Source organism: Chiloscyllium plagiosum, unplaced genomic scaffold (assembly GCF_037043375.1).
Source record: "Chiloscyllium plagiosum isolate Xiang-an unplaced genomic scaffold, Cpla_swu_hap1 HiC_scaffold_32, whole genome shotgun sequence".
Classification (NCBI taxonomy): domain Eukaryota; kingdom Metazoa; phylum Chordata; class Chondrichthyes; order Orectolobiformes; family Hemiscylliidae; genus Chiloscyllium; species Chiloscyllium plagiosum.
In genome coordinates this window covers 15953177-15966789 of record NW_028270170.1, presented here as the reverse complement: position 1 = coordinate 15966789, position 13613 = coordinate 15953177, and the positions used below count along the sequence as shown (strand labels likewise).

The following is a 13613-nucleotide window of genomic DNA, read 5'->3' as shown; positions in this document are numbered from 1 at the left end:
CAACATTACTAAAAATAGAAAATTCTAGAAATACTTAGCATATCAGGCAGCATCTGTAAAGTAATGATGTAGGTGGATGTCCTTTGCTTGGTTAGAATTTGTATTTTGGGTTGCTATATTTTGAGAAGAGTACAATATATGTATTGACTTTTTAGAAATCCAGTGAAACAGATGTGTACGCAATGTGCCTGTAATATTAAAGCTCTCCAGGTAAGTTTGATTAACCGAAGAGGATAAGCATTATTTTTATGTTGTGTAGAGTTTACCAAGCAATGTACAAGTTGAAACTGCTGTACTTTAATTGCACTCAATCTGTACTGTATTTCACACATGGTAATAAAGCAAGTAACTTTGATTTCCTTTCTGTTAGCTTTTACGGAAATGTATTTTGCAAATGGCCCGTCCTGTAGTGGAAGGAAAATTGGGAAGCCCTCCATTTGAAAAACCGAGCATTGAACAGGTGAAATTTTATCCCAATTTTATCCTAAAATTTGTGGTTGTAATTTTGACTGGAATATAAGTGACAGAATATTCTGCTCATAATCTAAATTTTAAACAAACTGACTAAACATGTGAGTCTAGTGGGAATGCACATAGTCTTTTATCAAAACTTGCATCACAACAAATACTTGACTACAGTTGAGTGGTTATGAGATAGTAAGAAACCAATGGTGGTCAATTTCAAATATTGTAGTTTAGAATATCAGTGAGGATAAAGGCCCAGTTTTTGATTTTTGTGTACTTTAGACTGGGCGAGAAAAGCATTTCTAACTTGATGTCTTGTTCCATAACTAAATATATTGACATAATGCATTTTAAATAAGCCAAGATTGTTTATTATGCAGAAATTACTCCATTTCATAGAAGGATTTTTTATGAATGTTCTTGCTTTTTGAAGTTGAAATGAATAGCAAGCATTGACTTTACCTGAACAGCATGGCTCCCAAATGGGGGAATGTAAACATCCATCTCACTCTGACATGTTATTGACACCTGGACACTGTCACTTAGTACATTTGACCCTCTTGGTAAGTCATTTTTCAAAACTGAGAAACATAATGATGCCTAGATAAGACACCATCATGAGTCCTTAGAATTAAAGAGAAGTAGAGGCAAATGGTAGCCGGTCAAGATTAGATTGGGGGTTGGTTAGCTCAGTTGGTTAAATGTCTAGTTTGCAATACAAAGTGATGACAGGGGCATGGGTTCAATTCCACTACCAACTGAGGTCACCATAAAGGTTTAGTTGCTGTGACGCTCAGGTTAAAATTTCTACCACAGATCTTGCTGAGCAGCGTATGGGTCTCTGGGGCTATGACAAATTTCACAATTATTAGATAACAACAATCTTGGCTTTGTAATATCTATGTATTCCAAGAGTAAGTTTAAACTGAGGAAGATGAGTTCCACAATTTGGATACAGAGGGGGAGATGTGTGGCATGATAAAAATGTGTTGGACTGGGAGACAAAGCATTGAGACTTGACTTCAACACAGTGGCAATATAGGGAGGAACCAAAGCATTGCGATGGTTGCAAGACAGACAGAAAGAATGAGAAGCAAAAATTAAGAGGAGTACTGCCCAAATTATCATCATTAGGTGAAGGTCAGTGTACAAGTGGCTTGAACAGACTAAGATTTTATAAACAGTTAAATTTCTATAGTGACTCAGAACTTGTCAAAATATTTTAAAGCAATTGGAGCTCTTGTAAAGTGTAGCCAGATTGTGCTTGAGTTCTCGTGAAAGGGTCTTGTACTCAGAACCTTACGTCTTCAAGAGTTTGAGTTGATGGAAAAAGTTCAAAGCAAAAGAAAACTGAGTTTCTTGAATATAAAGGAACTAGCTGTGGTGCCTTTAACTTGTTAAAATTAGCATTAGTGGATGAGGCAGTATTCTCTAAATGAGGGTGATTGCCTTGTTGGAATCTGCCAATTTCAGATAATAGATCTCTGCTTAAATGCAAATTTAAGGTCATTTGCTATAAATTAGACCTTCAGATTATAGTACAGCACAAGTCCTTGGAATGTGATGCTGGTCAGACATTTGAGATTCTGAAAATGCCAGTTTTAATTTTTTTCGATATTGTTCTTTGCACCACATAAAAATAATCTGGGTGGTTTCTCCAGGGCTTTCATGTCATGCTTGCTCTGTTGCTGCAATGAGTATCCTAAAGATTGATCAATAATGCAGCTGGATTGTCAACTGGAAGGTCAGTTTGAAGCAGGCAGCTTGAACATTCTGTTCAAATTAAACCTGAGCTTCAAAATGCTCTCCAGCTATTTTGGTGACAGTTAATTTATTTATCCTGTTGACTCTTACTAGTTTAAATGTATTACAGTGAGGTCAAGGCAGTTGATAATGTAGATTTAAGAATGGAATCGTTAAAGGTAAGTTGTCTTAAACTGAAGCAAAATATCTTGAGTACACGTGATAATTTAAATCTTTGATATTCTGTTTCTACCAGGGGATTTTTAATTTTGTTCAGTACAAATTCAGCCACATTCCTGCCAAAGAAAAGCAAACAATGTATGAACTTTCCAAAATGTTTCTGCTCTGTTTGAACTACTGGAAACTAGAAACTCCATCTCAGTTCCGGCAGAGGTCACAGAACGAGGATGTTGATGCATACAAAGTTAATTATACCAGGTATTAATTGGATAGCATTATAAATATATTTGTGAAAAGTTCAGTAATTGTTTTAGAATTTGCTCACTATGAAGAATCTGAGAAGCAAACTTGGTGTGAGCATAATCTTCTTTCAGCCAGACATGAACTAACATTCTCTTTCATTTTACTTTGCGAACATTCTCAGCAATATGTCGCAGTTCGACTGTTGGAATAACATTCTATTGCACAAATGTGACACTTTCAGTTTCTGCAGCATTTATTGTGACAGACATAATATAGATTTGTCAAATATTGGGTATTCTTGCATATTGGCTGTTGTCAGCAATTGTTTAAGACTGCTACAACTCATTTTATATTGGACTAATGGTTTCAATCCCAAAAGTAAAATGGATAGTGGGAAAAGTTATTTTGGCACCTGGGGTATACTATGTTAGTTCCCTTTGACTTTGTTGAATCAATGAATTTCAAAACAAAACCAGTTCAATATAAAGACCATCTGAGGTCCAACTGAGAAAAAGGAGGAAGGAATCTTAACTTTGTGTCCTGGAGTACAGTATTAAATTTGATATAGTTTCCACATGCTAGTTGGGAGCTGTTGTTTTATTTGCTAATCCTTTCCTTTTGAGTATAGTCTTGTGAAATTTTAGTTTTAAGTAAACAATTACTTGGTGACGATAGTTTCTGTTCTTGTCTATAAACACGAATAATGCGATTAACATTGCAACCTCTGATCTGTGTAAAACCAGTTACTGTGTGGGAAGAAGGTTTTTGCTGTTATGCCGGGGAGACTTTGATGTTTAGCATTATTTTATGAATTTTAAGCCGATTAAAGTGAAGGATGTTTACCAAATAAAACAGTCTGTGGTAAGCGTTCACTGTCATGTACCAGCTGGATGCAAAATGTAAAGCTCTTTCCATTCTGCCCCATAATCTTTCTCATCACCAAACTTAGAAGAACAATCCCTTTTGCACAGTGGTGTTTTGCATCTTCTACTTCACTATTTTTGTACTGTTCCATAATTGTTAATTTATGTGGGCATTTTCATGTGCCAGATAAAGGAAGGAACTCTATCATTGGTAAAATAGGTCTAAGTTTTTCTTTTACTGGCATCATTTTAGAAATATTGACATATTCAATTCTGAAAAGAAATAATGTAAAATTTTCAAATTGGTTTCTAAGGTCTCAGCCTTGGCTTTTTGAATTTCTATTTGCAAGAATACGGGGTAATTTTTAAAAATCGTGGTCTTCTTTGTATTCCAGGTGGCTCTGCTACTGTCATGTCCCTCAAAGCTGTGACAGTCTTCCTCGATATGAAACTACACAGGTCTTTGGGAGGACACTGCTGAGGTCCATCTTCACAGTCACACGACGGCAGTTGCTTGAGAAGTTCAGGGTGGAGAAAGACAAGCTGATGCCAGAAAAACGCACACTTATCCTCACCCACTTCCCAAAGTAAGAGGTTAATGCTTCAGGATTACACACAAAGTGAGGAGAAGTAGGCCGTTTTGCCCTTGGAGCCTGCTTTGCCATTCATATGATCATGGCTAATCATCCATGTCTAAACTCTGTTCCTGCTTTCTCCCCATATCCTTTGATTCTTTCAGCCTTCAGAACTGTGTCAAACTACTTGATAACAGTAAATGTTTTGACCTCAACTGCTTTCTGTGGCAGACAATTCCATAGACCCACCACTGTCTTGGTGAAGAAACTTCTCCTGATCTCAGTCCTAAATGACCTATAACATATTCTTGGACTGTGACCCCTTGTTTGGTACTCTGTTTATCGGTAACATCCATCCTATGCTCTTCTGTCTCGTTCTTTTAAAATTTTATAGGTTTCTATGAAACCCCCCATCTCATACTTCTGAACTCCAGTGAATATAGTCCTGTTCGAACTCCATCTGATAAACCTTTGTTGCACAGTCTCCATAGCCAGAGCATCCTTCCTCCAATAAGGAGACCAAAATTGCATACAGTACTGTCTGTGTGATCTCACCAAGACCCTATACAATTGTAACAAGATATCGCTATCTATTTACTTTCAGCAACTAGTGTACAAGGCCACCCAGGTCTTGTTGCACCACCTCCTTTTTCAATCTATTTCCATGCAATATAATCTACCTTCCTGCTTTTGCTACCAAAGAGGCCAGCCTCACGTTTATCCACAATACTGCATCTGCAATGCATTTGCCTAGCCAGTGTCCAATTCAGCATCTCTGCATCTTTCTCATTTTTTCACCTTCCCACCCAGCTTTGTGTCATCCACAAACGTGGAGATATTACGGTTAGATCACTCATCTAAATCATTAATATAATTGTGTGAATAATTGAGATATAAGTACTGATTCCTGTGGTACCCCACTAGTTGCTGGTTGCCACAAAGAAAATGATCCATTTATTCTGACATTGTATTTTCTGCCTGCCAACCAATTCTCAAGTTAGTACAATTAGTGGAATCTTAGCAAATGCTTTCTGAAAGTTCAAGTAAACCACATCCGCTGTTTCCCTTCTCACTCTACTAGTTACATCCTTGTAAAATTCCAATCGATTTATCAAGTTTCATAGATTTGTGCTGACTCTTGTCCAATCATGTCCCAGCTTTCTAAGTGCTCTGCTATTAAGTATTTTGTAATGGACTCTCGCATTTTCCTTGTTACTAATGTCAGCCTAACCAGTCAGAATCTCCATTTTCTCTCTACCTACTTTTTAAAATGACAGTTATAATAGCTGCCCTCCAATCCATTGTCGACAGAATCTTGAAGGATGACCACCAATGCATCTGCTATTACTAGGCCACTTCCTTTAAGTACTCTGGGATGTTGATTATTGAATCCTAGGAATTTATTTGCCTTTAATCCAATCAATTTCCCCAACACCATTTCCTTACTAATATTTCTTTCAGTTCCTTCCTGTCACTAGACAATGTATACCCAGACATGTCTGGAGGTTAATTGTGCCTTCCTTTGTGAAGGAAGAACCAAAACATGTATGTTACTCTCATGTTTTCCCTTTCTTAGTCAATCCCTTTGTCTTTCTTTGCAGCAATATTAACTCCTCCCAATCCTCAGGTCTGTTGCTTTGTTTTTGGCTAATTTGTATGCCCTTCCTTCGATCTAATACCACCCCTAAATTTCCCTTGTCGTTGATGCAGCACTTTTTTGCAGTATTTTCTTTGAGGCTGTGAAAGAAGCACAGCTTAGAAGCAGCTATCAGAATAAACATTTTGCTTCTGACACCGCCTCAGAAACTGTTCCTACACGTACACCTTTATCCTAAATATGTGGGTGAATCAAGGTTTCAAAAATCCTGGTTATCTTCAACAGCAATGTCCTATCATCTGTTCTAGTAATCTATGTTCCTGCTAAAGCCATCACACCCCCATAATTCACCTACCAACAATTTCTCTCTGATCTCATTCATAGTACTGCTAAATAGTAACATTTGTTGAACAAGGCTGAAGAGTGCATATATCTGGGTTTGATTCAAACACTAGAATCATCAATTGATAGCACTGACAAAAATTGTATGATAGTGCATAAATATGTTGATTAAATTCTACTTTGTTGCCGTGGGAATCTTTAACTAGCTGCGTAGGGCTTATGTGCAACTTGATCTACCTTGCAAGTTTGAGCTCAATTCAAAGAGGAGCTTGAAAGCTAAAAAATTAAGTTGCCTAATGTTTTTTAAAAAAATCTTTACCTAGGGTACTTAACCACTTAGTTTTATTCTGAAGCAAACACTTGGAAGTGAGTCTGTTCTTATTAAACAAGTTAGAGTCTTCACAGGACTATTAATGCACAGTAAGGCCTTTTGGCCCTTATTGTGTTTGCACCAGCTCTATTATCTAATGCCAACCTTCTGCCTTTTCCCTATATGCTTGTACACTGTAACAATTGACAAAAACCAATCAGTGCCCTCTTGAATCCCTCAACTGAACCTGCCTCCACCACGTGTCCAACCAGTGAAAATGTTCTTCCTCTATCACCCTTGCATTGTTTACATCACTTTACCCTGGTCCCTCTTATTTGGAGTTCTTATCTCGGTAATATATAAAGATGTGTTTTAAGCTGTTTCAACTAATGTATAATTTTTGGATACAATGATCTTTCCAAAACTGCAGTTTAGTTTTGTTTATCTTGCAGATTCTTGTCAATGTTGGAAGAAGAAATTTATGGCCAGAGTTCTCCAATCTGGGATTCTGATTTCACTTTGTCTGCTGCAGAAGGGGTGCAACTGGGGCAACAGACAGGTATCTGCCTGTATATTTGACACTTGCTGCCAGTGTGTGCTCTCACTTGTGTTGGAGGATTCATTGAAGAGTCCCACCGGTGAAAGTTTGTTTATTTATCATCCATGTTTTCTTTAGTATTTAAGTAGTTGTGGATTGAGCAGAAAACTGTCCCTCCTCCAACATTAACTAGAAGCCTCATTCAGTGATGCCACAAAATTACTGGTGAGAGAATGTGCTTTACTAAGGGACACATTGAGACATCCTGGTTCAGAACAAGAAAAACCTTAAATGTGCATCTTTTAATCTTGGAACACTCAATATTTTAAGCCTGATATGAAAAGTGTTCATCCTCTAGCTCTTCTCAAAATTATTCTTTGGTTTATGACATCGGTGGCATGCCCAGCATTTGTTGCCCATCCTTGATTGGCCTCTGAGATGCTGGTGAGCTGCTGCTTTGAACTGCTGCAGTCCATCTGGTGGATATCCCACAGTATTGTTGGGATGAGAATTGAAGATTTCTTTTGATCTAAAAACCAACTATATACAGCAACCATTTTATTAGCTGACATCTATGAGACCAGGAATGTGCTAATTGATCAAATATTCCAGTTGATCAAGAGATCCACATGATCAATGTAGAAACACACACTAATAGAAATGTAATACAAGGGTGTATACTTTATTTATAGCATAAATCACTTGAGTAATAATGCAACTATGCCTTAAACTTCGTGACAGAGAGGCTTCTCACTTCCATCCTCCACTGATTACTCTGACATCATGGCAATCATGATAATACTGTAAGCTTCCAGTATTATAATTTTTGCCAGTTTATAAAGAGTGCTAGAGGTTAAGATGCTGATTAAAACAAAATTTGCTGTAGTTCCAAGCCAGAATGTTATGTGGCTTAAAGGGGAATTTGCAGGTGCTGGTGGTAGAAGTTACAAGATTAGGAAGTGTTGTTGATGGAGCATTGGTGAATTGCTGCAGTTCATCAGGCAAATGGTTCATATTGTTGCCACTGGACCAGTGAGTGTTTACTTTAGATGGGGCACCAATCAAGTGTTGTCCTGGATGACATTAGCTTAAGTGTTGTTGGAGCTGCCCTCGTCCAGGTAAATGGTTTTCAGTTACACTGCTAACTTGGACATTGTAGATGTTGGCTGGCTTTGGGGAGTCAAGATGTGAGTTACTTGCTGCAGAACTCCCAGTCTTTGCCCTGTTCTTGTAGCCACAGTAATTTAAATGGCTCATTCAGTTCAGTTTCTTTGGAATGATACTCCTCAGCGTGATGATGGAAGGATCAGTAATGGTAATATCATTGAATGTCAAGTTGAAATGGTTATATTCTCTCCTGTTGGAAATGTTCATTGACTTGCACTGCATGACATGTGTACTACTTGCATGCCAAACTTAATGTTAACCAGGACCGCTTAGTATCTGAGGAATGGGAATGGAACTGTATATTGTGCAGTTCCTAGTGCACAGCCTTGGTTCTCATTTTGTGATGGAGGGGAGGTCATAAATTAAACTGAAATGTTTGCGTTTCAGGAAGTACCCTAGGGTACTCCAGCAGTGATGTTCTAGTCCTACAGTGACTGACCTTCATTAACCACAACCAAGTCTTGGGTAGAAATAAATATTAATGAGCTCCGCAACTGCCAGTATATTTCTTTTCCAATTGGGCACAAAGCAGGGAAAAATGCTTTTTTATTTATTAATTCCCATTTCATAATTTTTTCTGCAAATCTAGAAACTCAATTTGGGTTTTATTGATGTTCAGAGCAGTGGTTTAAAATATGCAGGCAGAAATGTGAACATAGAGAGCTTCAGTTCCCAGCTTTCAACTGTACATGCTTAGTATATATATGAAATGGGCCATTTGAACTTAATATTGAATATTACACAATAGCATGTGGATGACATGTATGACAGCAAGCCTGTAGTTCCTAACGTTCATAGTGTTTTAATGCTGCTTCAGTCCTCGAAGGATTAATGCACATTGCCCATACTAATTTGAAGCTAGAACTGCACTGCAGATATCCAATAGTGCTCAAAGACTCTTTCTGGTTCAATGTGCATCACTTAATGTAGCTTGGATGTCCGATCATCTACTGTATATATTTATTTGTGTAATGATTTATTTGTTCATAGCAACTTGTTTTGGAATAACAATGTCTTATGACTGACATTTTATTTTTCAGCTGTTAGTCCATCCCCAGTGCCTAGTATCCCTACATCAAGCAGAAACATCAATTGTAGCTCAAGTCCAGCATCCATTAGTGTTGAAATGGGGGTTTCTGAGCCAGAGCCAGGTAATTATTATGCTCCAATGAACTGCAAGAGGTTTTTTCTAACATGGTTATCAGATTAAAAAATCAGAAATGTTGTTATTTAGTTAGAACTAATGCATGTTATGCATGTAAATAGATGGATCAGTAGAATCCTTTCAATAGGTCAGTTTATGATCACTAAATTGTAGGATTAGGATTTTTTAAACCTACTTTTTTTTTTAAAAGTTTGACTGTTCAAGTGCAGGTGCCTAAGACATTCAATTGAAAGCAGTCTGTACCATGATATAACAGCCAAGTTAATTGATGAGGCTGTGAGCCATCTCTATACTATTTTGTGCTTGTCGAGTAAGCACCTACCATTTAGCATGACAAATGGAAAGAAGTAGACATGAAGTGCTAGATAATAGATGATGTATTGTAGCATGACTTAAATATTCAAGGCTTAACCTAGCTGTGCTTGCCAAGATTAGCTACTGATGTTCTCGTCACATTTGCTGCTTTTCTTAAATATGCAGTTATACATCTTGGTCAGATGGTGGCATCCACACACCATTTATTGACATATGCTTTAAATTGTTACGAGCCTTCTAAATCACAGCAGCAATTTTCTTTAATGCCATGCAAAAATACAGTTGTAGGGGAATTCACATTTTAAATGGAGTGACCTGATGGCATAGTTTTCTGTGTTGAAGTGAAAAAGGAAACTTAATCTCCAATGAAGGAACTTTTGAGATCCATGTTAATAGGTTACATCACTTTTGCTATATCTGGTTTAGCAACGAGCACAGTGACAGGAAAGCTTAATACTGTACATACACTTTTTTCCTCTCTCTCAATGACTTAGAATCCTTTCTAATGTAAGTCCAATAAAGTGGGGTAAGTTTTCTTCCGGATTCCTTTCACTCTTCCTATAGTGTGTATCATTCCCTGCTCAGAGTAGAATTAACTAATTTCAAGGTATTTGCCAATGTCACACGAGAGAGGAAAACTGATGATTCACTTGTGAATTCCCTTCCTTTTTGCAAGCAACCTAGCATTGATGAGTTTAGTATGCAGACCCTCAAAAAAAAGTGTCTACCTAGTTTTCCTCCAGAACATGGTGATAGTTACTGGATCTGATTTCATTGCTACCAGGAGTTGCTCTTTGCTCGAGAGTCTGTGCAACTCGGGTCAATAGGGTATTTAGCAGTAGGGTCAGCCCTGTTATAGCCAGCCTGCTATGATCCAGTGGCATAGACATCTAGTTACTGGAATGCAGTCAGGCAGATAAAAACACAGCAAATACAGATCAAGCTGTTATTTTTGCAGAGTGCAAACTGGCTTTAAGAGGCAGCTGAATCTTGATGGCATCTAAGTGCAATATTTATCCATTATTTGTGTACATGTTTTCAGAACAGAGGCAATGAAGGTAATTTTACTATTGTGGTCAGCTCTGGCTGAGACAAATTAACTTGGATAAAGACAAGTGGTTGAATTTGTGAATTGCCTGAAGCCGTGCTTTTGAAACTTTTTAAAAAGAAAATCCAACACTTCAAGGTAATTGTTGGCCTCTTACAGGTGAAAAAAGGAAAATGTCTGACACCATGACCCTCGAAGATGCAAAGAGGATGCGTGTGATGGGTGACATTCCTATGGAGCTGGTTAATGAAGTAATGTTGACTATCACAGACCCAGCAGCTATGTTGGGCCCAGAGGTAGGTTACTGCTGGAAATAATACAATGTATCTATGAACCTCATCATTTTAGTTCAAGGGGGGAATATCAATCAATATTCCCTATCTTAAAAGTGCGTCTGCATAGGTATGGACTAAGGAATCAGTTGTGATGCTGTTTCCTATTTCAGTTGCATTTGTTTCTTCCCTGGCATGGTTTCTTCCCACGTACATCTATGACTGTGCCAAGTCCTCCACAAATTGAATGTTTCCTTGTCTCTGTCTCACCACATGCCTCCAATCCCTCTAAGCCATTGTTCTTTAGGAGGACCTGACATACCTAGGTCCCTTTTTTCACTAAAATGGGGCTCAACCTGTCTCATCCATTGCTGCATTCTCCCCCTCGTGAACTTGTTCACGTTGAAACATTTTCTCCTTTCACTCCACTCACTTCCTCCAAATACAAGCTATGTTACTATGGATACTCAAACGGTCCTACTTTTGTCTGTCATTTTAATGGGCTTTTTTAAGAATTTTATTCCATGCTAGTTTGGGTCCTGTCCCTCACTATTTATTTTGTATATCAATGATTGTTGAAGGTATTTAGGAACAAAAGAGTAGAATTCATTTTCTCCTGTGCTCACAAATTGAAATGTTTAATCAACTTTGCTTCTACTTTCTAACCTTCCCTTGCCTTCATAGATCCTATCTCCAGTTTACCGCTTTCTTGACTTCTCCATCTTCATTTATCAATTGAATGCATAGATTCCCATATCTAACTTGATTTTGCTTCATCCATCCCACTTCCAGTAAGAGTTCCCAGTTTTTCTCTATCTCCTCTCCAAAAATGCAATTTTGCAGAACAGATTTTTCTATAGGTCTTCGTAGATCATCAGCCGCTGATTCTCCATCACAATGTTCACTGAAGCGTATAGTAGGTTTCCCCTTGTCCCTGCCATCCAATTCATAAGCCTTCACATTCAATGCATTATGCTCTGTCATTTCTGGTGTACATTTTCGCCCTGCCCCAAAACGCCCATGACCACCTGTGCAAGAATCGGCGATGCTGTCTTCCCTTCCGTTTATTTCCTTTTGTTTACTTTGTTGTGAATAAGGACATTTATGTGGGAGATGATAATCAAATATGGTGCTTTAATTTACAAACAAGCAGCAGAAAAAGCATTGCAAAGCAAATTGGTAAATTTAAGTTATTGCATCTTGTATCCTATGTTGTAATTCATTATTTAGATAGTACTGTAACTATACTGCTGCAAGTTCATCAATTTTTCTGTTTTACTTTAAAACAAACCTTTCCCTTGAAGTTTTGCTGATGAGAATGAACTGAGTTGCTTAAGAGTTGTAGGCAATGGTTGAGAATTCTAATGTACATTTTGTTTGTGGGTTTCTTTTAGACAAATTTGTTGTCTGCAAATGCAGCTCGTGATGAAGCTGCACGTCTGGAGGAGCGGCGAGGTGTTATTGAATTTCATGTCATAGGAAACTCACTTTCTCAGAGGTCAAATAAGAAAATAATGATGTGGTTGGTTGGCTTACAAAATGTTTTCTCACATCAGTTGCCACGTATGCCAAAAGAATACATCACAAGGCTTGTCTTTGACCCGTAAGTACTTTTTGGAGCATTTCATGATGTAGCTGAGTTTCACAAAGACAAATGATACCTTATAATCAGCAATGATTTTTAAAATATGTACCTTCTATATAAAATAGAAAACTTCTAAGAACTACTTAGAAATCTTAACTGCTAGAAGACCAACTGATGTATATAGTTTCTTTTTGGTTAGAATTGAAATATTCAGTGAGCTCATACATGAGCCATTTTGAAATTTATTTAGGGAAAGAGGGATAATTCTGGTTTATTTCAAATAAATCTTTTAATTTGGCTCTGAGCTACCTTTTAATATTTTTAAGGAAACAGTCTTCATGAATATGTTTTCAATGTTGCGACACATTGAGAAAATAAATTTTAACCAACTTGTGTTCACTTCAGTAAAATGTCCTGAGTTGTGACACATTGAAATTAAAGCATTTGAAGTTGATGGTAAAAATAGTTATGCATTTATTGGTCTGTGTATCTATCTAAATTGTATTTCAAATTGCAGTTAATGGTGACATTTTTGATTGTATCCTTGAAATAGGAACTGAGTATTTCAGTACCATTTGTGTAAGCATCACAGGTAACCTCTTAAATCTGAGATTAAACTAAAACAGGTTGTATTATCTTTATATTTAATGAACTTTGCAAAACCTGTTTCAACTATAGCACAATATGTGACACACCCTGTTCCTACAGAAAGCACAAGACCTTGGCCCTGATCAAAGATGGTCGAGTCATTGGAGGAATATGCTTTAGAATGTTTCCCACTCAAGGATTCACAGAAATTGTATTTTGTGCTGTCACCTCCAACGAGCAGGTGAAGGTGAGGAATAATTTCCTGGAACAATTCCTTTCAGGGGGTCCTTGTATACCACAGGAACAGGAATCAGCTGTTCGCCCCACCATTCATTACATCTCTATAAGGGAGCTGAGTTAACCTGTGATCCATGGCAGTTGAACTTTATGTAGGTTTGCTCGCTGAGCTGGAAGGTTCATTTCCAGACGTTTCATTACCCTACTGAAGATGTTACCTCGTGGGCCTTAGGTGAAGCACTGCTGATAATTCCTGCTTTCTATTTGTGTTTGGGTTTCTTTGGGTTGGTGATGTCATTTTCTGTGGTGAAGTCACTTCCTGTTCTTTTTCTCAGGGGGTGGTAGATGGGGTCTAACTCGATGTGTTTGTTGATAGAGTT

The 13613-nt window shown here is 37.7% G+C and overlaps 1 protein-coding gene across 3 annotated transcripts in view; it reads left to right on the top strand.

Moving 5' to 3' along the window:
* Positions 1-13613, top strand: part of kat2a (K(lysine) acetyltransferase 2A) — a 41945-nt gene that overhangs the window by 7803 nt on the left and 20529 nt on the right. For all 3 annotated transcript variants that reach the window (XR_015752487.1, XR_015752486.1, XM_087977813.1), the window contains exons 4-11: positions 371-460; positions 2465-2646; positions 3890-4081; positions 6771-6877; positions 9064-9174; positions 10711-10847; positions 12218-12426; positions 13117-13243. Coding sequence is in view for 1 of the 3 variants with exons in the window: in XM_087977813.1 (XP_087833939.1) it covers positions 371-460; positions 2465-2646; positions 3890-4081; positions 6771-6877; positions 9064-9174; positions 10711-10847; positions 12218-12426; positions 13117-13243 (1155 nt within the window). In the remaining 2 variants the exon portion in view is untranslated. The remainder of the gene's footprint in view (positions 1-370; positions 461-2464; positions 2647-3889; positions 4082-6770; positions 6878-9063; positions 9175-10710; positions 10848-12217; positions 12427-13116; positions 13244-13613) is intronic.